Source organism: Syngnathus scovelli, chromosome 22 (assembly GCF_024217435.2).
Source record: "Syngnathus scovelli strain Florida chromosome 22, RoL_Ssco_1.2, whole genome shotgun sequence".
NCBI lineage: Eukaryota > Metazoa > Chordata > Actinopteri > Syngnathiformes > Syngnathidae > Syngnathus > Syngnathus scovelli.
This window is the reverse complement of record NC_090868.1, coordinates 5,773,077-5,798,542: the sequence shown is the minus strand read 5'-3', so window position 1 is coordinate 5,798,542 and position 25,466 is coordinate 5,773,077. Positions and strand designations below refer to the sequence as shown.

At 42.5% G+C, this 25,466-nt stretch overlaps 2 protein-coding genes across 3 annotated transcripts; one reads left to right on the top strand and one right to left on the bottom strand.

Moving 5' to 3' along the window:
* Positions 1-1,125: 1,125 nt before the first annotated feature.
* On the top strand, positions 1,126-4,831 carry pax4 (paired box 4). Of its 2 annotated transcripts, none has more exons than XM_049760637.2 (10): positions 1,126-1,257; positions 1,346-1,476; positions 2,186-2,401; positions 2,480-2,546; positions 2,643-2,741; positions 2,813-2,895; positions 2,964-3,012; positions 3,072-3,115; positions 3,772-3,829; positions 4,030-4,831. In XM_049760637.2, exons 1-10 carry the CDS (start codon positions 1,176-1,178, stop codon positions 4,140-4,142), a joined length of 942 nt encoding a protein of 313 aa, XP_049616594.1. In that variant the 5' UTR covers positions 1,126-1,175; the 3' UTR covers positions 4,143-4,831. The 2 variants fall into 2 exon arrangements, with proteins under 2 accessions (XP_049616594.1, XP_049616593.1); XM_049760636.2 differs by having other exon boundaries at positions 2,480-2,561.
* LOC125992037 (hepatocyte growth factor) lies at positions 1,331-25,404 on the bottom strand. The gene is made up of 19 exons (XM_049760596.2): positions 21,193-25,404; positions 19,070-19,223; positions 18,871-18,983; positions 18,359-18,473; positions 15,013-15,155; positions 14,814-14,934; positions 14,616-14,734; positions 12,806-12,977; positions 12,501-12,634; positions 11,172-11,265; positions 9,898-10,037; positions 8,373-8,402; positions 8,162-8,294; positions 8,008-8,082; positions 7,015-7,152; positions 6,819-6,925; positions 6,613-6,746; positions 4,496-6,270; positions 1,331-4,155 (listed from the first exon to the last, which is right to left on the bottom strand). Exons 1-18 carry the CDS (start codon positions 21,254-21,256, stop codon positions 6,094-6,096), a joined length of 2,163 nt encoding a protein of 720 aa, XP_049616553.1. The 5' UTR covers positions 21,257-25,404; the 3' UTR covers positions 1,331-4,155; positions 4,496-6,093.
* Positions 25,405-25,466: the final 62 nt, after the last annotated feature.

Below are 25,466 nucleotides of genomic sequence, written 5' to 3'. Positions count from 1 at the left end.
TCGCAGGGAAAATGTAATAAAGGCACTCCGGGATGGATTTACGAGTGATCAAAAGCACTTTACCATATGGCACTCGTCCTTGGGGCACATTTCCAAATGTTTGCTTTATGGAAATTCCCCTCCTGCTGCTGCTTCTTCATCTCCGCACACTTGAACGCAGCACGTGGGAAAAGGATGCGGGGGTCATGTGACCAACCACCCATGAAAGAAGTTTAACATTTCATGACGCTGAAATCTTGGAATATTTCAATTCCTCCATCTTCATGTGTCATAGATGTGGGATGAAAGTCATTTTTCCAACAGACATGAAGGCATTATTTGCGTATTTTGGTTATACCTGTAATTAAGGTCTTGTAAACATTTTTAAAATTAATTTCACTTTCATTTTATGGTTGCATTAAACCTAGGGAACAGGTTGAAAGCTAACATAGCAAAATAAAGCTTTTTCAAAAGTGCCAATGAATATGAACTGACCATGAATGAAAGCAGATTACAATTAATTGCACAATGGGCACCATTTGGATTACTTTTGAGATGTTGAGATAATGTCTGCCATTATTTAGAAAAAGGTCAATGGGGACAAGTGCTTGTCATATTAGATAAAAAGTTAATTTTAATACAATGAATCACAATGGGGCACCCGTTGAGGACTTTTAATGCACGAGACTAAAAAAAATATCAACATAAAATCTTGTGTAATCCTTATTTTGTGTTCCTAAAAACAAGTTGAGAGAGGGAAAAATGTTGCTTATATAAAAAGCACTGCCGGGAATAAAAACTCATAGTGCTCAATAAAAGTTAATTTTGATACATTTAATTGTGCATTTGCATGTTGTCCAAAATAAACTGAAGCATATTTCTGTGCTTCCTTGTGGTTGAAATCTTATTTAACTCATGGGAACAAGATGAAAATTGACATTAGTAATGGCATATTTGCATTTTGGATTTATTTTTAAAAGCACCGACAGGAATTAATAATAATAATAATAATTTTTGTGCTCCCTTCCTTATTTAGTGACATGACAAGACTGGGAACAAGATGAAAAGTTGACATTTTTGTTCTTATTTGAAGAAAGCATGTAATCTAATATAAAGGCCTCTGGCTCCAGATTGAAACAGCCAATATTGACATTTCAGGTTCTCCCACGTCACGCACACGCTGAGCTATAAATAAGATGAGGAGGCGGCTAGAGCACCACGAGTCACCTCCGCCTCCAAGCGGGATGTGCGGGACGCATTTGGAGCAGGCAAATCCAGGTCAGCTATATTTTGGGTCATTTTGAGAAGGTGATTTACTATGGAGTTGATTGTTGTATGTGTTTTTTTTGGGGGGGGGGGAGAACAGGAGGTGGAAGTGTTAATCAATTAGGTGGGACGTTCCTTAACGGCAGACCTCTCCCGGACGCCAAGAGGCGGAAAATGGTGGAGCTGGCCTCAGAGGGGGTGCGACCAAGTCAGATCTCCAGGATCCTGAGGGTATTTGGAGCAGGGCAAGAATAATTTGGGATTTTTCATTATGTTTATTTTTTACTTTTATTTGAGCCTTTTTAATTGAGTTATTTTTTTTTTCTTTTTTCTTTTTTACAGCAAGTTTTTTTTTGTATTAGTTTTAGCTTTTGGCCAAGTGCAAGATTATTTATTTTAAGTATTGTGTAAGAAAGTAAATTACAATTCTTAAACAAATCTTCTATCTTCTGTATGAATTAAAGTAATACTAAATTAACTACATTTAAAATGAGCTCATAAACTCATGTATGATATCAACTGACAGCTATATTTGTAGCAATTTTAGTTAATTTCAGTTCTTTGTTTTCATGTTTTAAAAAGCATTTTTGTTTTGTCATTCAAATTCATTTAAGGTATTTTCTTAGTTTTTCGAGTAACAGTTGTGCCTGGAATTGAGAACACCCTTTATGAATTTTGTGACCAAAAAAATGGACACTATGTGCCAATAGGTGGCAGCAGAGAACTTCACATCTGGCCACTATCAGTTCATGTTACTTCACAGTGAACATACAAGTTTACCAAATCTATGAATTGACATTATGAAATAGAACGCCATAATTTTGCTTCAATTCCTCAGGCATTGCCAAAACTTAAATGTTAGGTCACTTGTATCTCAAGGCGCCACTGTTATTTATTTTCCCGAATTTTGCCGAAAATGTAACACGGGTGTCTTTTTCAGGTGTCCACAGGCTGCGTGAGTAAGATCCTGAGCCGATACCGTCTCACCGGCCTCGTCCAACCCAAGACGATAGGCGGAAGTCGGCCGCGGCTCCTCACACCTAGCGTCATCACCACTATCGTCCGACACAAGCGGTACAATCCGTCCATTTTTGCCTGGGAGATTAGGAAGAGTTTGCTGGACACCAGAAGCTGCAAGGCCTCCAGGGTTCCCAGCGTAAGTCACAGCTTGGAATTTTTATTAATTTTCTTCTCAAAGGACATTTAGTCGCATTTTAATGTTTCGTTTCATAAGGTGTCGTCCATAAATCGGATTTTAAGAAGGATCCCATTGGAGGAGGTATCATGGAGCGATGCACACTGTAGGGCTGAACATAGTAAGTTCTAATAGTTTGGAATTTCACCATCTTATCAGTATCGATCGCATTTCACATAAGTTCACCTAATTTTGGTGGCAGGCACAACCAGAGAAGAAGCCATGGTGACCAATCCCAAAGGTGCCCACCAGAGAATCCGGACCACCTTCACTCCTGAGCAGAGCAAAGTCTTGGAAGAAGGTGGCAATAAATTACAAAATTCGAGTCACAACGAATGAATTTTTTCACGATTTTAAGTGTTTGTACTGCAGAGTTTTCTCATAGCCAGTACGCCGACGTGTACACCAGAGAGAAACTCTCAGCCCGGATCAGACTTCCCGAGGACACTATCAAGGTAGGAGAAGAAACTGTTCTAGGTAAATCGCTAATTCCGAAATGAACTTGCTATGTCTCCATTCCAAGGTGTGGTTCTCAAACAGACGGGCCAAGTGGAGGAGGGAAGTCCAACAATGTAAGTTTGTTGAATATCAATGGAAACTTGTGGGCACTCAAGTATTGTGTCCTTCCCAGCTGCTGTAGATCCAAAAGTGCAAGGAAGCATCCAAACTTCACAGGTAATATCTCACACTAAAAAAAAATGCTGGTTTGTTACCATTAACCATTCACTTGGTAGCTGTGGATTTCCACCAGCTTGGGTTACTTTTACCCAAGGTTGGGTTAAAAAAAAAAAAATCTACCAAGTAGATTGGGTTGAAGATTGGATTTGGGCAGGCTGAACCTGGTCATCATTTTGGACAGTTTTGTCATACAATTCAATAAATTAAACTTAGTAATGTAACATTTTTTGAAAAGAAAAAAAAAAGTTTGACGCTCTACTTGGCTCAAGTTTAACCAATTTTGGTTTGTTTTGTACAAAAAATAAAGTTGTTTTAAAAAAATAATCCAGAAAATTGGGTCAAATTGACCCAAGTAATGGGTCGGACCAATTTTCAACCCATCGGTTTTGAGTGCAGTGATAGCATGGGAGCCAATTTCTCTGTAGCTTTAACTAATCGGTAAATAGCTGGATCAAAATAACCAAAATTGGGTCAAAAAGCAACTCACCATATTTTGGAAGTTATTTCTTGAATCCCCAAAATTAGGTCAACTGCATAACCCACCAAACTGTGTTGTTGAGCTGGTCTGTTTTTCAGCCAATTTGTGTTATTTCTGACCCAAATGTTCATTACACACACTGTAGAAATATTCATGCTGCTTATTATGCTGGCAGATGACCACAGGACCTTCGTACTACAGCACATGTCAGATGTTCCCCGGTGGTTACTCAGGTTTGTAAAGTTCAGTTTAGCACTAAATTGTGACTTAAGATAGTAGGGATAATGCCAACTGCAAATTTAAAACAAACTTGAAATACCAGCCATAAAGTATTATTGTATTGCTACATAGATGCTATATTAGCATGTGTTAGCATGAAGCTGCTAACAGTCCACACCATGCCACTAACCTTTGTTGGAAAAATCGGCGTCAGGTTTTGGGTGGTCCACGTGCATCTCCGTCCCGCAGCTTGATCAGCAGCATCCCAAAGGCTCTTCCATGTTGACCCACTATCATCACAGCGCAAAAGATAAGGCCTGGACTTAACCTGGACCGCCACCTACAGGAGAAACACAGATCACACCAATCTGCCTCAATGATTTCAATAAAAAGTTATTATTGCATTTTTGGCTTAATTTCTCAAAAGTCACAGATAATCCGCTACTTTTTGAAAGAATTCCTATTTATTGACACAAGTGACGGTAATAAAGCACGATTGGACGACTGGACGATCGCGTCAACGGCGCGTTTAACATCCAGAAAGACGGTAGCCGCCAATCATAACGTCACGGATCATAAGCAGAAGTAAATGACATGTCCACATGCTTGTGCCAAGGAAATTATCTGTGACCATTTTTAGTGTTCGTATAGTCATCCCAAGAAAAAAAAAAAAGTATTACCTGGAATCCACTTTCATATTTCTTGTAGGAATCTTGGAGTTCCCTTTAACAAGACAGAAGAAATATGATTAGTACAGCTATTGTCATTTATTAAATCATATGAGCAATAGGCGATTGTGTTGCACTGCAATGGCACAATTTGTTTCCTTTTTTTTTTTTTTTTTTTTTATTAAAATGGGAATAACAAAGTGGATCAAAACACAAAAATAGCAGCTTTTATAAAAAATAAATTCAGCCAGTTGCTGTGATGTTAAAAAATATGTGATATTTACAAAATTTTACACTGGGCTATGTACAACGTCGGGCAATTAAATAAGAGTTAGTAAAAAAAAAGAACACTTAAAAAAAATGTCTTTCTTATTTGGATTGAGCCACAGTCAGTTGAGGAAACTGTTATTAGGGGCTTACCGATATGGATATTTTAACACCGATGCAGATTCTGACTTTCGGGATTCAATTAAGCAATTGATTAATTAAAAATATATCATGAATAAAATCTCTTTTTCCTTCCTTTTTTACACAACAGTAAAAATAATTACAGGCAGGGTTTTTGACTGATTTACATAATTTTTTCTTTCAATATTTGTTAAATTTTACAGAGAGAATAATCAATTGATTATTTTTGCCAATTTTTCTGGGACAGTGAATATTCTAATGCCATTATATTTTTCTTATGTTTGAATGTGTTAATATGTGTATAATAAAAAAATTGCAAAATTTTGGTTGTTTTTTGCGATTTTAAAAGAGGAAAAATCGGCCGACCAAATCGGCCTGCCAATTAATCGGTTGCGCCCTAATTGTTGCTGTTACATTTAAAAACCACATATATTTTAAATGCTCTGAATTGCTATTTGCATAGATGACATATTCAACTCAATTCCTTCAAATGCTCCATCACATGAAAAATCGATCCAGATGTTGTACATAGTAAATAGTCCAAACCTAAACCAAAGAAATGCCGAATAACCATTTAACAAAGTCTCCAGCCAAAAACGTCTTCATTTAGCCAGCAAACCATCAGCCTCTTTTTGTGTGTATGTGCTCATCTGGTCTTAATTAATTCCAAAACCATTTGGACCGCAGTCGACAATAAATATAGTCAAGCTACCTCTTCTCTTTTTTAAATATATCAAACATCATTAGCGGCAAAAGGAAGTGATGGGAAGGGAAGTTGGATCTATGAGACCCATAAACTCGCGTTCGAATATCCGTCCCGTTATGTACATAAGGCTTCACTTTGCATGAAAGAGAAAAATAACCGAGTGACCGCACACAGCCCACCAGGGGCCACGGCAGTTCCCTCCAGAAAGCGGAGGCATGTTTGCCTTGGCGAGGGCCACCGCTCGCTCATGCTACAAGCATTAGCACGAGAACCTCGGAGCTTGACAGCAGCATCCAATCGCTCGCCGAAGCTTCTTGTCCCTTACGGACCACCGTCCGGGTATTCAAGTAAATTCCAGGAGACGATTCTAAGTCACGGTTCGCTTCACGCAATCTTCATTTGCTTAGTGGAGATTCCATTTGGTAGTCAGTGATTGTTTTCCCTGAAAAAAATAACTCCTCCTTGCAAAGTTTTTTTTTTCTCCAGGCCTGCTCGGTCAGTTCGTGTCCGGGCCAGGGTAAAGCTTAAAGACTTTGTAAATCCACTGTGAGTAGAACGCCACGTTGACGAAGAGTGCCGGCCGTGATGATGCACACTTGGTGCGCTGGATGCTCACGCCCACCACTACACGGCGCTCCTGCTCGTGGCACACCAGTGGACCGCCATTGTCTTTCTGGAGAAAGGAAAAAAAACTAATCATCAAAATATCAGTTTGACTACCAAGAGACAGATGTTATTTTGTCCACTTCGGTTCACTATCCTCTTGTTCTGCTGTAACGTCAATCAGATTTTGGGTGTATGGCTTTTAAGGCGGGGCCTTGCCCGGTGAGTGATGTGGGTGTCAGCAAATGAGATAGTAGAGTTGAGCTGTTAACTTCAGCGAAATGCATGTGTTCACGTTCATGCTTCTAAGAATCCCATCTGCTTTGGAGCATTATGTAAAATATATTTGCGTGACTCTGTTAGAGCGCTTCATGAAATCTGCCTAGCTACAAGCAAGTTGAAACTCCCTTACTTCGCACACGCCTTCTCCTCTCTTGCCTCCGGCACAAATCCTTCTTTGTCCAGCGTCCCCCTTAATCCGCGAACACTTGTCGTCGTCCACCATCGGCATGGTCACGGCATTCAGCGCCCGTTCCCGTTCTTTATCTGTGTGGCACGGCAATTGTGGGAAACCTTTAGTTTTTGAATGCGAGTGAAAGCAAAACAAAAATAAACTACCTCTGGTTTCGCCCCATCCATACATGGTGCAGTTGGCGCCCTCGGCGATGTGACATTCTTTGACGGGAAGATGAATGGTGGCGGCTCCCTCCGACACGGGCGCAGGGCTAGAACGCGCATCAATCATAGATAGTCATGCCGCGTGGCTTGACAATGGAGCTAAGGGCGCTCACTTGGAGGAATGTTGGCAACTCACTTGGCCAGTTTCAGCATGACCAGGTTGGATCCCTCCGGGCCGCAGATAAGGCGAGATATTTTAAGTCTGGGGTGACGCGACGACTCGTTCAGGTGTCGTAGTCCCACCTGTACGCTGTATTCCCTTAGGTCGGGAACGCTGGCAAAAAAAAATCTTTTAGAGCACATTATAAAGAAACCACAAGCCCTGGATTTATATAAAAAAGACAAATTAATTAATTGCAAACAACAAATAAAATTAATGACATTAAAGCAATGACCTGTAATTCAATCGATTAATAAACAAAATTAATTTGTCAAAGAAACCAATTAAATAAATTAATAAATACAGGGAGTATATTCAATAAATTAATAATAAAATAAAATAAAATAATATTCTACTCTGTATAATTATATCATTTTATATCAAAATTTAAACAAAACTCAGTTTTATAAATTACATCAATTAATTAATATGATAAGCACATGGTATCAATTAATAATACTATACATTAAATTTATAAATAAAAGTACACAAAGAACAGTGAATTATTTCTGTCAAACAACAATAAAACTAATTAAATAAATTAATAAATTCAATAACTACTGTACATTAAATCACCTATTATAAATTAAGTGAAATAAGAAATCAAATAAAATGCATAACTTTCAAGAACGAATTCAATAAACACATTAAATCAGCTAACTATACTATACATTTGATAAAGGAATAAATAATCAAATGAATTAATTCAATCAAGTCGATAAAAACTACATTATATTAATAAATCAATCCCAAAAATAAAGGTCGCAAATCAAGCATCAAAAGTGTAAATAATGTAATACAAGTGAACAAAATACGTGACTTTAAATAAAAAAAAATTCATATATATTAATATTGAATATGGGGAACAAATATATAACCAATTGTTTACAAAAACGACCCTGTACTAAAAATTGGTTGACATTTGCCCCCATTAAAGCCTAGTAAACAGGATTTGTCAAAAGTTCGTACCAGGATGTGAAGCACTGCTGGTCCGTCAACACCCAATCTTCTCTGATCAAAGAACCTCCACACATATGGATCTTTCTGGAACAACCGCAGGAAACAACATATGATTGTTTAACTTTCAGGGGAAGTTGAAAACAACAACAGTAAAGCCTCTCACTCTCTCTGGATGCTGACAACCCAGCTGCCATCCGCCCCTCGCACTTGGTGGCCCCCGACGATGCGAGTGGTGATGTGGACGAAGCACGAGATCTTGGGCACAGTCGGTGCCGGACCGGGGGGCGTTTGCGTCGCTGGATGTCACCAGATAAAAGGGGCACATCACGACAAGGGCTGCAGCAAGCCGGTGGAAAGCGGGTCAAATTACTCACCATTTGGAGGTGTGGCTGTTGTTGAATCACCTGAACAAACCAAACGAAGGAGAGCATGGATTTCCAAGCAATTTTTATTAAATACATTTTCTAAAGCAAAATATTGCATCTTCTACCACAAAAAATTAACTATTTCATTTGTTTTATTTATTCATGTATTCATTACTCACAGTATACATATGATTTATATCTATTATACTATAAATAGTAAATATTTATTAATATTTATATTTATTTATCGTATATATTAATTTTTTTACATGAAAATTCACTGTGAACCTAGTAAGCTTTATTGTTTAATGTTGGTCTGCGTTGCACTCCCGTCCCTTTCTTAATTTTGGTTTCAATTGTGTCCTCTGAAGGTCACTGCTTCGATTTCTTCAACAAAAATCTTGTTAGATAGAAGTTCACGACTGATATGAAAATTTACTTTCAGACTTGTTTAGTTTTGTTGCCAATAGGCGTGATCGTGGAACTAATTCCAAATCCAAGCAATGAATTACAATGATTGATGATATTTGGCACATCTGCTACTCAGACGCGTTTCTCTGTCGGTCGGACTGACAAGCAGCAGTGTTGCGCGCTACATTGTTCACATTCTTGGCAGCGAGCTGGGTGTACAGTGTACTTGGCTAGCGGACTGTAAACATCAGGAGGCTGGCAGAGCTTTACACATCGCGCACACAACGAGAACTTCCGGTTTCCCAGAAGAAGCCTCGCAGCACAAGCTGCTACTTGTTACACTGGCGGCTCCCCGTACGTATCTGCTTTCTCCGATAATTAGCCAGGTGGCCGAAAGGTGTCAAAATGGACCCGACACCTGCTTGCTCTTTATTTTTCGCACATTCCTAACATTCCCAAACACAATCCCGGCAACAGAGGCCTGGTGTGCTTTTTGGGACCCAATGTGCTGATCGAGCACAGATCAAACGCTTAGCACCTGGTCCAAAAAAGCGGATTTGTGGGCAAAATGCAAAGCCGTCCCTTGAGGCCTTGCCGAAGAGTTCCCACGTCGTCCGTTCTAATCAAGCTCGATGACATCACTGACCTTTCCCTTAGTTACGGTTGCTAAGGCGGCCAAGCTTTCCAAGCTGACATGAGAGATACGGCAGCGTGCCTGCGAAGGTTACGGTCATGCGCCGTGTCAAAGTGACAAGGAAATAATGCAAAACAAATCAAGATGGACGCCAAGGCACTTCAGATTGCAGAGCAAGTCAACCATCAACAAAGAAAGGACAGCAGGCGTAAGACCACTATGTATCATAGACACCAGAGAACATGTTGCGAGCACTAGCACCAAGCTAGCTTAGGTGGCTAAGGACAGAAAGTAGGCAACATATTAGCGGCATAACGCTAGCATTTTGATGACTAGCTAACACGTCAGTAGCAGTCAGCTGAAGGAACAGGCTCAAATTTTCCCTTCAACCTCGCCAAATATGTAGTTCTGTGTTGCCGCACGATTGAGGGGTCTGCATTTTAAAGGCTAATTAACGTCAACACAAATAAGGACGTGCCGTCCACTCACAGGGTTTCAATTTGCAGTAATCCCAAGCCAGGCGAGTGTTCGGGTCAGTGTAGCACCACGGGCCATGTTTGTCCCGGTCAGGATTTCGGCAGTAGTTCTTGTCTAGCCCTACATGGGATAGTGTAGAGTGAGAATCCCCGCTGTAAAACACACAAATATAGATGCTCATGTTCTGTTTGTTATTTGGCAAACAGTGGATATCACAAAACACACACGCACACACTGAACGTTGAGCGGCCACCGTGTGGCACAAAAGTCGCATTTCAATGACTGCGGCGCGCCCGTACAAGGAAATGGCGGGTTTGGCCAACAGCGCTCATGGGACTTTGAAAGTATGCGCTCTCAGACCGCCAGGAGCCACGTCTTCCACGGTTCGCACTTGGAGGAATTCCCATCCAAGGAGCGCGCGAACCCTGTTCACGCGGGTCTCCTGAAAAACCATTACTGGATGGGACCGACACACACATACACACGCTCACGGAAGCACGGCAATTTGTCAAGAGGTGAAGATAATTTCACTTCCCAGGAGGATGTTAAACAAGCCGTGGTGTTTTTTTCCTTCCCGGGACGACCCCTCACCTCAAGCCGGGCTAGACTGGCTGGCGAGGGGCGCTGATTGGCTTTGATCTGCAGCCCCGCGCCAAGCACTTCCCGCGGGTCAGGGGTCTACTCTGGAACATGTCCATCTTCCCGTGCCGTTTTGGCTTTTAAAATTCCTCTAAATTAAGCCATTCCAACCTGGAAGCGTCAGGAATAATAATTGGGCTTAGCAGTGACCCCTGAGGAACCCCTAATTTCCTCAGATTTATTTTTTTGCTGTTTGTTTTCAAGGCTTAGCTCCATTCATATGAAAGGGATTTTCACATGGACAGAAAAAGGGGGGGACTTGTCCACTTGTCAACAAACACTCATCAGTTAGCAGCAAAGAATGTTCCTCCCTCTCTCGAGGAAACATTCCCAGTGTTTCGCCGCTTATGTTGGCTCTGAAATAAGCAATAGCTTTGCAGAAATGTAACGGGCACATGGCTAGCCTTGTTAGCTTAGCTGGCCAAATACTCGTACCATAAAAGTTTGGTTCACAAGCTAAGAGCTGCATTGACTATGCGGTCGGTTGATTATCTCAAATTTTTCTAAACATTCCTTCAACTGTTAAATCATTATGACCTTCTATAAAGCATGCATTCAGAGAGCATAAATAAATAAATAAATAAATAAATACATAAACAAACAAACAAATAAATAAAAAATGAATCAATAACTGCCACTTTTTTTACCTGTTGATGTGAAGGGACCAATTGGCGCAAGGAATCCCTGAGCGTGTGACAGCTAAGGTGCCCCGGTACGCCTCCCCGTTGTCCTCGTAGCATTCTACGGAAGAAGAAAACTTTGTTATTTCAAGTACATTTTCCTTCCCAGGGGGCCGGCAATCGGGCTTTCTCCTACAACGCCTAATTGCAATCAGCGAACGCGAGTGTGTGGGCTCATTCGTGAGGCGTGCTGTGCTCATTTTTAAAAGTCCGCCGAGGGTTCTCAAAGGCAATAAAACATTTGAAATGGGATCAGAGCACGTGTGGTCTGCTTCAACAGAAAGCAGACAAACATGGGAAGTGACAGCGCTATCAAAAGTGTGTTGCTTAAGGCCTTCTGGGAAAAGGCTACTCTTAGGCTGCGTTCAAGAATCCTGGGAAATTTGCAAAAACATGGAATTCGGTGGTGTGGAACTAACTAAACTATCACAACAGCATGTCCGACGATCGCCAACACAAGGTATCGATATTAGCGGATTTGTAGCATAAAACCGCTAATGAGAACGTCTGGTAATATCCCACAAAATGTCAAGGAAAGACAAAGCCTTTACAGAACAAATTTAAGAAAAACATTCTACGTAATATTAATAACCAGATTCATAAATGAGCTGTCAATCAACAAGCAAACTAGCTAACGGTTAGCCATTTCATTAAAAGCCACAAACTGAGGAAAATAGTGTGGAATAAGATATACTATAGCTCTAAAAAAATCAGCTAGTGATAATCATCCATCCATCCATTTTCCGAACCGCTTAGTCCCCACGGGGGTTGCGGGTGTGCTGGAGCCTATCCCAGCCGTCAACGAGCAGTAGGCGGGGGACACCCTGAACCAGTTGCCAGCCAATCGCAGGGCACACAGAGACAAACAACCATTTGCACTCGCACTCACACCTAGGGACAATTTGGAGTGCTCAATCGGCCTATCAAGCATGTCTTTGGGATGTGGGAGGAAACCGGAGTGCCCGGAGAAAAACCACGCAGGCCCGGGGAGAACATGCAAACTCCACACAGGGAGGGCCGGAGGTGGAATCGAACCCGCACCCTCGTAACTGCGAGGCGGACGTTCCACCGAGCCGCCTGCTAGCGATAATCAAATCATTCTAAAATATTCGCTTCAGCCGATAAAGAATTTAAACGAAGTATTAATGTATACACAAGATTTTTTTTTGCTTTCAATTTATGATACAACGTGGAAACATTTTCAAGTTTTTTTAGAAGTGAATTTTTTTCCAGATTCCTTGCACATGTCAGCACGTGGCTGACACGTTGTAAGCGCTTTGCCTGAGAGTGATTTACCAGTTTTCTTGGCCGCCTGGGCGTCACACCTGGGGATGTGCGTGCAGTTGGCTCTGCGCTGATTGGGATCGCTAGTGAAGCACCATGGGTACTCTGACCCGTCTGGGTTGCGACAGAAATTGTCACGCAGGTCCCTAAGAGAGACAAAAGCAAACATAATGACAGTTTACAAAAAGACCATCTTTTATATGTTTGGCGTGGCAACAGTCAGAATAAAAAGACCCTTGAGAGAGAGAGGCTTAGCTGAATCCAAGATGTCAGGCCTGGGGGTGAGGAGGGGGGGGGGATGAGGGCGCATTACTCACTTGCATTTGAAGTTATCTGGAAGAAAGAAGTGCTGGTGGGGAAACTGCGAGTCCCAGCGCTGACACGTCACCCCTTCAGGAGTTACGTTCATGGTGCCGCGGTACTCTCGACCCTTTCCGCGGACGCACCACGTCGTGATGTTCACATCCGGATCCTCCCTGGAGTCGGACTCTTAAAGAAAAGAAAACAAGAAAAAGGAAGATATTAATCCTGACAAGAATGTGCCGTGTTTAAGATGGAGACAGATGATCAAAAACAGTAGCAACCCCCCCCCCCCCACCCCATCACTGTTCTGTTTATTCATAACACTGACAGATGCCTCACATTCTTCCACACCGGGACATCCGCAACAACAAGACCTTACTCAAAATATGGTTCACATTAAATATTCATGATATTTGGGGAATTTCTAGCATTAGTATCGCATTTGTTTATAGCACAGTGTGGCCACTGTTATCATTTCAGTAGCGAGCCAATCTTTCTCACTTGGGAATCCACAATAACAAGAAGACATTTAACCCTTAAGGAGGTCCCTTAAATGCTCAACTGCCAAGACTTTTGTTTCATAAATAATTGACGTCGACACAAATACATAGTACACACTTTTATACTTATACAGAGAAACGGTAGCGAGGCCAAAAAGTGTGTTTTTCATATTAAATAGTAAATGTCACACAGGAAATGTTCGTGTTTTGTTTTATGAAAACATACTAAATGTTAAATTTATGACATCCAACACTTTGAATCTTCCCATTGTGGGAATCTTTTGCTTTGAAAGCATCCTAACAACGAAACAATCCTAAACATATTCAGGTGGAATTCTTCCCCCTGGATTTCTGTCTGTGTTTCTTTAGCCTTTGACAAATGAGACGAGAGAAGATGAAGGAGGCGAGGTTGTGTTTGGGGAGAAAAAAAAAAAAAAAAGGATTCTTGATGTAACACATGCCAGGCAGCAGCACAGGTCGGTGGTTTTTATCTGTGCGAGGGCCGCCATTGAGGGATGCACACATCTGGCCACAACGCCCCACCCTGCCTGTAAATCATTAGACGCACTGTAAAGTCAATGCATACGGACAGAAACAAAGAAGGATGCTTGCCTTTTGTCTGTGAGCATATTTCACTGAAACTAATTCCGAGGAATCTTTGTGTTGCGAATGTTCCCACGACTCCACGGGCTCATTTTAAGGTCAATGTGATACAAATTTCTAATGCCAAAAACCTTTTGCTGGTGTTATTGCAAAGATTTTCACGGTCTAAAGCACAATGGCAAAATAAAAATGTCTTATAAAAAAAAAAAAAATGGAAATGCACTTAATCTTGATGTGCTCGATTTGCTCGGTTTGCTGTCTTACCTGACAAGTTAATTTTTTTTAAAAAGCCAATTATTTAGACTAGCCATTAGCCAAGTAGCTATTAATAAAACTAAAATGTGAACTCTACTGTACTACACATCCATGAAAAGACAGTTTTTAACATGACCATGCTATCGAGCTAGCAAGACTCTTCTAAACAGTTGTCTAATAAAACAAGAGTGCTTAACCCACCACAACAAAACAAAGCAAAGGTATCAACATTCAAATTGGGAAAACAAACATAAATCCACTTAAACGGCCAAAACCATCAAAGAACAAGCAATACCTTCTGTCGCCATTAATCCACAAGACCCAAAACCATCGTCTCCCCATTGCCATTAGTGCTCACTGATCTCCTAATACCTTGCTAACAGCAACTATTTGCAGACTTGAAACTGGCCAAGATGAATTGTTGACAAAGCGCGGAGGAGGATCCGGGAGTGAGTGGAGCCCTTACCACACATGGTGATGTTGCAGTACTCCCAGGGAGTCTTTGGATCCATGGTGTGGCACCACGGACGGAGGCGATTGTCCGGATTGCGACAGTAGTTATCTGTCAAGCCTTTGTCCCTGTACCTGACCAGGAGATGAATGGCAGAGGTTAAAAACTGTAAAACGAACCGTGACTATTTTTTGTTGTTATTTGTTGACTGACTTTTTGGGCTGGAACTTGTGTTTATGGGGTCTGGTGGAGTCCCATCGTTGGCACTCCTTGCCGCTCTCGGTATGGTCAACTTTGCCCCGGTATTCCTCACCGTTACATGTCATGCACACGTCTGCGGACATCATTGAACCGCACATTTATTTATGGTTAAAACACAAGCCCGTATCACTTCTCATTTGGTGCGTCTTACCCTCCGAACACTGTGGCACGCCACACTCCTCGGCCCGTACGTTGGGATCGGTGGTATAGCACCACGGACCACCGGGGTCGTTGTTGGGATTCCGGCAGAAGTTCTCCCTCAAGTCTTGCGTTGGGTACCGATCGGGATAAAACCTACAAAAGGGAAGTTGACACAACAACTGTAAGCTTCTAAAATAAATTTCAGGAAGCCGCTGGGTCAGTGTATACATGAGGGTGTTCCGCTCTTGCTACCTAGCAAAATAAATCCAAATCCCATTTGCATGAAGGCCGTGGCTAAAAGATTAAAAACTGTTGCGATCGAATGCAAAATCGGTCATTGATACTCCCTTGCTTAATGAGCGCTACCTGCTGCTCTCTCATGTGTGAAGGAGGCTGACAGGACCAGGAGCAAACCAGCAGCGTAGAACGTGATGTGATTGATCACCCACTGTGACACGCATTTGCGTGTGCCCCTTAAAAATAATCCCCACTTCAGTTAACTAGGCGTAGTCGAGCAGCCGTTAAAGAACAAGGCTTAAGTGTCAAACCGGGATCTTGACGTTTACGGAACTCTGTCTTCTCATAGGATATCTTCAATCTTTTAACAATGCCAAATATAAGTCATGGATACACCTTGTCTAGATGTGTGACGGAGCTCAACAGGACCAGGAACTGCCAGCACATACCGCCAAGTGATAGCTCAGCCAACGTGACCCGGATTGCACCTTTTTGCATGCAGCCTCAAATGTAATCCCCCTTCTGACGAGTGAGCGTGGTCAAGCCACAGTGAAAGAGCAGGAACCAGAAACGGGCTTGCGGAAACAACATTTTACATGGACAAGGTGTGGAAATCAGGATATCTTGACGATCCGGACTGACCGTGAACTTCTAATACAAAAAAAAACCCAACAAAGGTCTACGGATTTTTTCAGCCTGTCAGCAGGTTGTCCGAACACTCTACCCTCAGCGATGACTCCTTTCCTGGGGGACTTTACTCTAACCCTGCTCCCCCTCCCCTTTCATGCTCCGGGGCTTACATAAAGCTCCGACACTAATGCACGACATCATTCAACCCAGAACAAGGAGAGACGCGATGGGGAAAAAAAACAACCAAAAAAAAACGCCACTAAAATTTCACCCCTGTTTAGCGACGCGGCACCAGAACCCAAAACATCTGCTTTGTGTTAAACCTCTTTATAATGTCAATGTTTTTATGTCATACTCCAGTATATAATAAATTGTATTACAAGGTAGTACACGGTACCCCACACAAAACGGGTCGCATGTGGTGAGGAGTCCATAAAAGGCTGCCGCATTAAGCGCGAGTTAGCCGTAATGATGTTGCGCTAACAGATGTTAGCCAGTTACGCCTTCAATTTATCTGGCTGCCAGAGTTGGTTCACATTCTACATACGCTATGTTTCTATGCGCACATACTTTCTTTGAACGCATTGGCAAGACACGACCAAAGCGACGCATGCCTGCAAAAGCCACTACGGGTAATATTTACGACCTAAGGTACGGTATACTCCATAAAGTCGGGCCTCTGGAGTAGTAAAACAAGTTGTGACTTTGAAAATGACAGCTGAGAATGACACTGAAGAAGATCGATGTATGGGTTTTCACTTGTAGCTTCTATGACACATTTTTGAAATGTTAGCGTGTTTACCTTGTAGCGGGCTGCTTACGTGAAAAATGCCACTTGGAATTTTGGATAAGATGAAATCCAGGCTCGCACATACATTTAGCATTGCTAACTAATTCTGACAAATTCATCCAGTATTAAGGTTTAGAACTGTAACATTTTGGCTAACATTGTTGTGTTCATATTTAAAATGCAAATTTAATTCAGTAATATTTGTTATTGTAAAACGGCAGATTTTGGACAGTTACGAATGTTCAACACGGGTCATTTTTTGGGTGCTGACCACCTGGCGTCCATGTGAATTTGCTGAGTTATATGACCAGCGTTATGAACGCGCAGAGAAATATTTCACCCTCCATGTAGCGCTGGGCGTCAACATGCACTTCCTCAGACAACATGGTTTAATTCCCAAGGTCCAAAGGACATTCCTGGTTGGAAACATTGCGGGAAATCACCCCTGTTTGCCGTTGTGTCTGATCAAGCATGAACAAAATATGTCGGGAGCTTTGACGCGGCGGCGCAGCGGAAGGTTAGGTCGCCCTCGGCGGCACTAAATCCCGTCAAAATCACAGGCGCTGTGTCTGATTACCATCTGGAGGGATCGCTGACTAAGAAAGAATTTACGTTTCATTGAGGGGAACCTATCTGCGGGTTGGGGAGCTCAGCTAACAAATGTCGTTTAATGCCATTTTTATTTAGCAACACTTCAAAACACTGTCTCCCTGCGGCACGGGATTAATGAACACTGCTAATGAGAAGTTGGCACTGAACCATCTCTAACGCAAATAAACTTAAGCGTATATCACGTGGCAGAAGGGAAAACAAGAAGACTTTCTAGTTGTCCATTGCACAATGAAATTTTGTTGAGGACGCCTCAGCCCATTGACGCAAACAATGAAGAGACAAAAAGAACATTTATGAAAGCAAGTTATTAAACTATTACAACAGTAATACAAAAAAAAAAAAGTACACAACCACAGTGTTAAATTGTCTGTATAAAACGTTTGGTACATCGATAAATGGTGAGAAAAAAGGGAGCCGGTTTTTAACCCATAGTGAGCGCTCAAGAATTATTTTAGTGCCATCATGGTCAAATTAACATGGCAAGAAGAAGCAACAGTAAACCAAGATCACAGATTGATGGGCCATGCGGTTAGCATTAGCCTGCTAGCCCTTGTTTGTGAGATTTGAAGATTGAAAGAGGCTGCCAAAAACGCTCTTGCAATGATGTCGGTAGATTGATTTTGTATGGAAAAAAAATTTCCGCTGACATTAGCTTGCTAGCGCTCTAGAATCAAAGATGAGCATAATGAATGTCAGAATTTTGACTGTAAAAAAGGAACTAGTAACGATTTTATAAAAAATCGTAACTAGTTCCTTTTTAATAATAATAAATAATACCCCAAGCTCTGTGTATTATTTTTTTACAACTCCGAATGTTCGTTACATTTGGAGTTGTAAAAAAAAATGGAAAAACTCCTGACTGGCAAAAAAAAAATTCGCATATATGAGGTGCGGATCGGCTCTACCTTGTGGTGGCATTGAGAATTACAGCCTATTTATTAATTTCATTAAAAAAAAGCAGTAAACAAATAATGATTTTTCTCCCCAACTCTAAACCTTTTAAAAAGATTTTGGTATTTGCCTGCAGGCACAAATTTAGCCGTGACTTTCCGACATTTTGAAGGTATAAAAGGGAGAGAGTACTTACGTGTGTTCATTGATGTTATTATCAGACCAGGCTTGACACGTTATGTTCGACTTGGTCCAAGACCTCCTCCCTCTGTAGTTGTCCTTGGGTCCCATGATACACTCCCTTATGTAATCTGAGCAGAGTGGAGTAAAAACCACTTAAGAGTCCCTTCATATTGCATTGTTCTTATAATCTGGACGATTTTCCCGAACATATTTTGGCATTGACCATATTTGGTCAATCATATCTTTTTATGTTCTGCCCACAACAACTCTCAGGGTTCATTAAATGTCACCAGGGTTGCTGGTAAGGGGGAGTTTCCGCAAAATTCTCAAGTGCTAGATTCCACAGGCCGCACGGCGCTACGACTGTAAACAAAGATACTTTACGGGCTTGTTTACGCGTCACTGCCGAGTGTCCTTTTCAAACACGTTTGTTGTGCCAACATGCTCTTCTACAAGTGTTCGTGTGTTCCCCAAAACGCAAAGAATCGTGAATTAACGTCACGTTGAAGGAGCCAAATTGTTTACCTTTCTTTTCATACAGCGTGAAGTTGGCGCCGGCCTGCTTCTGTGCCCCGTGGCTGAACCGGTCGAAGAGGAGCAAGTGGCATTTCCTGTTGTGTTTGTGGAAGTTGAAGGCCCTGCACACAGGAAGATGTTAGCAGATGAACGCCTGTTTTAAAAAGAAAACAAAAACGGACCATGACTAGAAGTGCCGGACTATTACCTGCACTTCTTGACTTTCTTGCATTTGCGGGCGCAATGTTCCTGCGAGCGACTGTTGCGCACCACGGGAGACTGCGGGCACTCGGCACAGACCAGCAGGTGGTTGTCAGACTTTTCATAGCGTTGCAAAGACTGTCTGCTCTTTCGACAGTCACCTGATGGGCGAAAGACTGCAATCACGTTTCTAAACGTATCACCCAAAAATCAAACATTTTTCACAACAATTTTGCTTCACTTCATTAAAACGATCATAAATCGGGATGGTTTTTTTTTTGACACCCCGCAAAAATAAAAGTTTAACAGTAACCTGTAAAAGTGAAATATTTTTTTTTTTTTTACTTTTTAGCAGTATTAATGAGAATACAACCAAGAAGCTTGCAACCATTTCAAAGTTTTAATTGTGTAATTTTTCAAAAACATTCAACTCATTCACTGCCATTGACGGCTATAGACGTCTTAATACGAAAAGGCCACTTTATCAGATTATTTGCAACTATTAGCAAACTTACAATTTTTATTTTAGCCAAAGGTGAACTTTTATTCAAAATTGTATAATTGTTAACTCTAAATTGTTATACTCCCTCGCAGAGTTTGCTGTCGCTCGAAAGTCTAAAATGCTTTCCAAATGTTGGATGATAGTCAAATTCGACCAAAACACTTTAAAATAATTAAAATGAAATACATCTTGCATGCATTCCAATTTCAAAATCAAAGCAAACCATTGTGAAAACAGTCCGATTTTTGGCCCTAACACTTTTAAATTCCGACCAAATTTACCGTTTCTGGAACAAAATTCTTTGTTAAAATGTGAGAAGGAGTCAATTTGGAAGCTATTATAGTACTTAGCATGATGTATTCCCTCGTAAAATCTTGCGAGGAGACATGGCACGAGTAAACGCCGTAAAAGTGACAAGCAACTTGAAACATTGCCATCGCTCTCGCTTCATTCCGAAGGCCTCAATTTTTCAGCGAGAACCGCATGAAGAGAAGCAGCGTAAAGACAACGTGTGCAGATGAGGGGGTTCACAAGGAGGACACTGCCATAATTTAAAAGCCCAAATCCTCCCGCGTTCATTTCCACCTGCCGAGCGGCTCCACCTTGTACAGAAACTGGGCTTTGGTTACAACGTGCGCTCGTTTCACTTTACAGGCGACACGAGCGTTGGTAGCAAAGACGCTTAGATTTTTTTTTTTTTTTTTTTACTTTTGACGTGCTATTAATGTTTGGGCTCGAGTGCAGCACATCTGGCACTCATCACAGTGTTGTTGCAGTCCTCGTGTCTGGCCAGGCCCGCTCAATTAGATTTCACTTAAGCTCTTCCTCACACTCGGCAAAGGTCTAAAATGCACTTTGCTGTGAGCGAATCGCATGGATCGTTGAGGGTGGGCTGCGCTGGGGCCAATAAATGGTGGGACCGATACAGCTGTTATCAATGATGTCAATTATGATTCCATTCCAGTGGGATTCAAGAGAACATTAAATCTTGAAATATGAAGAGCAGCCATAGTGATTTACAGAATATATTTTTTATATAATTGATGTCCATTTTCTTGAAGAAAATATTTTAGATTTGATATAGTCTACAGACTAAAAATTATATCCCCATTGGTTCTGATTACACCTTTTACCAAAATATCTTTCATCAGGTTTAAGATTGGCAAAAATTACCCCGGTTAAATTACAGCGCAACCTGTTGCTTTGGCATGTACTTGACAGTCGACAAGTGGATCGTGATTTTATTTAAGGGAGCGATTTTCTGCTTTTATGTAAGAAATGATAGCATCCTCATGTATTCTAAACTTTAGTGCTGCAATGCAAATTATGCTGGCATGCAATGATAAATAAAAAGAAATAAGAATGCCTCTTGATTTTACTCTGCAGGTAGAGCAAATATTAAATCTTTGTGCCAAACACTCCATTAATTGCTCCAAAAACAAACTCCCACTTTTAAAGTCACCAAATGTCATGCTGCACTCGTGCGTCAGTCAACGCAAAAGTCCGCTGGAAAAAACGCTGATTTAACACTTTCAGTACACTTTTAAAGATCACATCGATACACACGCGGGGGAAAACACACGCGGGGAGGCGAGCATAAAGTTGCCCATGGTTCGGCATCATCTTACCTGCATCCAGCAGGCTGAGCAGCGCGCACACCAGCGCCTGGTAAATCCATGCGTGCGTCCTCATGGTGTACTTGAGCGAGATGTGCGTGTGCAGCTTGTTGCGCGGAGTGAGACACACACTTCGGGATGCTTCAAGGTGACGTCCTGCGTGGCCGACGTCCGCCCAAAGACTCGTTGGTAGCGTCCACGAGCGTCCTCGGTTCAACCCGCCCACTTCACCAGACTTTTTCTACCAGAGGCGCCTGTCTGTTGCGCGAGTCAAGCGCATTGACATGCATGCTGGCTGAAGTCACATCCGTTGCTTGCTTTCAAAATAAAACCAGACTTCAGTTTAAGAAATGTCACGAAAAATATTCGTGTTTCTTATTTCAGTTTTTTTTGTTTAATTGGGGGCAAAAATAGAAAATAAATATTTTTAACTTAAATCTAGTTTGCTGATAACATATTTTGTCAAACGTATGCTGTACTGTATGTACGACTTGAAACCAACTATATCCAATAAAATAGACATAATACATTTTGTATAAATTTTGTAAAATCTTTTTTGGTAGATCTTCCCACCCGTGTTGCCATGGAAAGATTGATTTTGTTTTTTGCTAAATTTTGTTGCCATGTAGTCTCTTTATCCTCCGATGTACCTATTTCAACATTACGTTCCAGATGAAGGGTGACTAACATGCTTTTAACTGCCATGCATGAGAGCATTTGATGGATTTCAGTTTAAAAAATAAAAAAAGACTTTGAATACATGTTGCAATTCTAATCATGCAAATATGATGGATGACTATAGGTACTTTGTAGTTTGTCTTGCAGCTGATTTACAAGCCAGATAAAACACAAATGAATCCCAACGTGTCACTTGTTGACATACTTTGCTGTAAGTTGGTAGGAAATATGAGCGCTCGAACTTCTTCAGACGAGTACCCGACGCCAAAAAAACGGGATAATTGTAAGAGCAGGATCCCGCGTGCGTTCGTCCCCGTTGCCTCACTTTGGCTGCCGCGGAAAAACAGATGGGATTCTTGGCGGCCTGTGCCAAAGATCACTTGGCACAAAACAACGAGATCCTCAGCCAGTTGCAAAACGCCTTCAGGTACCGAAGCACATAAGCAGGAAATGCTCAAAAACAAACTTTCACTTCCAATCAATCATCGTAGTACGAACGTTTTGGGATTTCTAACGGGTTTAGAGCTATCTGAATACATCATAGGTATAAAAGGGTGGCACATCATCTTAAAGGGGATATTCTGGTGGGCCAGTAAAGCGTATGTTTAGTGTTAGGGTCAGCTGGAAGTGATCCAGTTCAGGTACCAGCATACGGGACTTTTGTTGGGCCCTCACCCGAACTTGACAGGAAATCCACACTCGAGCCGTTAACGGCCGGCAGTCTTAGGACCCTCTAGAGAGCAAGAGAGAGACCGGCGTGGTGGAGGAATGGTTGGAGGCAAATGCCAGACGCCCTGGTAAGGGCTCATTAAGACGTGTGCAGGTCATTTGGGCTTTTCTGCCTTTTGGTCGGCATGTGTGTCGGAAAGTAACGGCAGGTGTAGAGGCATGCTCACATCACACCTGTCAATCAGCTTCAAGAAGAAATCCAGACACGCAAAAACATCTTTTTTGGTGCGCCTGCCAACTCTTTGAAGTGCAGCTAGCCCCAACATCCACCATTTCAGGTAGATACGTTAAGTCTTGATGCCTGATTATGCATTCATTGGGGGGGAAGGTGCTGGAGGCAGGAGTGATTCTTTCCAAACATACCAAAGCGAGGGGAGTATTAGCTTCCACCGATTGTAGTCCCACTCGAGACCCCCCAAGTCTCCAAAACGTCAGTCATTCTAAATCTACTTGGTAGGGTTAAGCGCTAGGTTAACAAGTCCGTTTTGACGCAAACGCGAACAAACTCCCCAGATGAGTTTGTGCTAATTTGCCGTCATCCTGAGCGACAATTTCAAAGATCTTTATCCTCCTTTTGTTTTGTGGCTGATTATTCCTCAGAGATTCTGGACTGTTGGACAATGTGCTGGTACCCTCAAAGGTTCTGCTTTGCTAGCCTTGACATTTTCACAGAAGAACCTGTCAAGTCCTGATCCTGGGAATGATTATCTTCGAGTCCAGTAGTTACGGTACATGAATCAAGACCGTACCTTGAAGGACAGATCAAGACCACTACATAGACATTCCGCTCATCCTCCCAACATACCAATGATTAAAAGCCTTAACGAGACAAAACAAAATTGCAAAGTGTCATCCTTTGAACGATCCTTCAAAGGGGATCAGTTTTCCTCAGATGCTAGAGAGACTGCCTCGCTGGGGAGTCCCCACATTTGACCCACAGTGTCATCATTAACGACACCGAAGCCGGACTTTACCCGTCTAATTATTTTACACCCCAGCTGGCCGGCACACCCGCTCCGTTGCCCCGCACGCTCGCACATGAAGGAGGCTAATCACCGGTGTGATCTCCCGCTTTTCACCTCTGACCCGCCCAACACTAGAATAACAAGGTCCACCCCTGCAGCCTCGCAGCCCCTCAACGCTTTTCCCCCCAATTAGGAGAGTGCCTTTCCCATTGCAGATGACAGATGAGCAGTCAGGGGAGCAAGGCGTCAGACCTCCTTTGCTTAGCTTCTCCCGGTGCCCGCGGAAGGGATGAAACGGGAGGACATCCTGGGCCTTGGGGAGCCATCTTAGAGGAGATGGAAGTCCTGTTGACGTAGATAAACGACTGTCTGAGCGGAGCAGCGAGACGGGGGGCAGCGAACGTGAATACATCGGGGTGCGGTGGCAGATGGAAAAGAAATTGCATGGAAGGAAAATGGAAGCTGCGATGTTCCGTATTAGGAAGCAGGTAGAGAAATCAAGTGCGGGCTCCAATGACCGGAGGACAACCGCGACGGGGATGGGGAGATAAGGCCTAAGGCCATTTTCTTCCGCCTGCAATAAAAGCCGAGGCGCACTCCAATGAATCAAGGCGTCGGGGGCTTTCCTCTCTCTGTTGTGTGTTATGTCCACCGCTAATGGCCAGCAGATGTGGACGTATTTCACAAGTGCGTCTTTGGAAAACATTCCCGCACATAAATCCAATTAGGTCGCATGAGCGAGCTGGTGAGACGGTAGAGTGTGAGCAGCGACCGCCCAAACAGCTGACTTAAATAATCCCATTTTTCCACAGGTAGAAGGTTCGCGGCACTCCCTGTAGGTTTTAGCCTGGTAACTTATTTGGGTTTGTCTGGTAGTAGTGCGTAGATGATAATATTTGACAGAGTGCGGGTTCTTTTTTCAGGAGATCCAAGTGAAGTGTTTCATCCAACGTGGAACAGCAGATCACCTGTAACGGGATGCATTCTGGAGAACCGCCCATAAATCCTGCAACGCACTTGAGCTTGAAGCAACAAACCTTACTGTATATGTTATAGCGCGTCCTCTGGGAGGCGTTAATCGCTCATCCAAAGTCAGTCATGAAGTTCCTGATAGTGTAAATCCATGTTTGGACAAGAGTGGAGTATGAGAGCCAGGTGATCTCTGCCCTCGGTCTGGGATTTCAATAAAGCTTGTTGGGGTGAGATAAAACGCTGCTGAGCCATGCGGCCGTCAGGAATGCACAAAATAAGAAGTGATGCATGCAACATGTTGGCCAAAGTTGGTCGAGAGCGAGCAAAGTCTCAGAAGCCATCGGCCTGGACTGGCCTCTGGGGGAAGGGGGGGGGGGGGGGAGCTCTAGAATTCTACGGTGGATGCCAAGACCTCCTTTTCGAGGTTCTGCTTCTACTTTACGGCCCTGCGAGCAACTTGAGGAGCAGAGATTGGAGTTGAGGGACGGCTTTGTATATTTCACAACGTCTGGACGTACATGAAATGAAAATCAAAATGACCTGCATTGAAAGAAAGCACACACACACACAAAAAAAACAGGCCACGAAAGTCCCGATGGACTCTTTAAGATAACCTGGCAGGCCGGGCGAGATTCAGATTCAGGGGCTGGTGAGTACGAAACCTTCATAGTCAGTCCGTCACTTTTGTCTGTTGAGTTTGCTGGCTATGCTTTGGTGGTTCCATTTTCAAACTTAGGTAAGGGAACCAAAGACCATACCAGGGCCATACTGCTTTTTGATAGCTTTTCTAAGGGCCTACCGTCTCGGGTTCCAGCCCAACACCTCGGGCAAGGTCATTTTCTTTCCGACAAGGGAAAAGAAACTCACCTGGAGCTCTGGTGGCTATGATATGAGCGAAAGCAGCTTGACCCATCCTACACACAGCCCCGGAAACACAAGCCA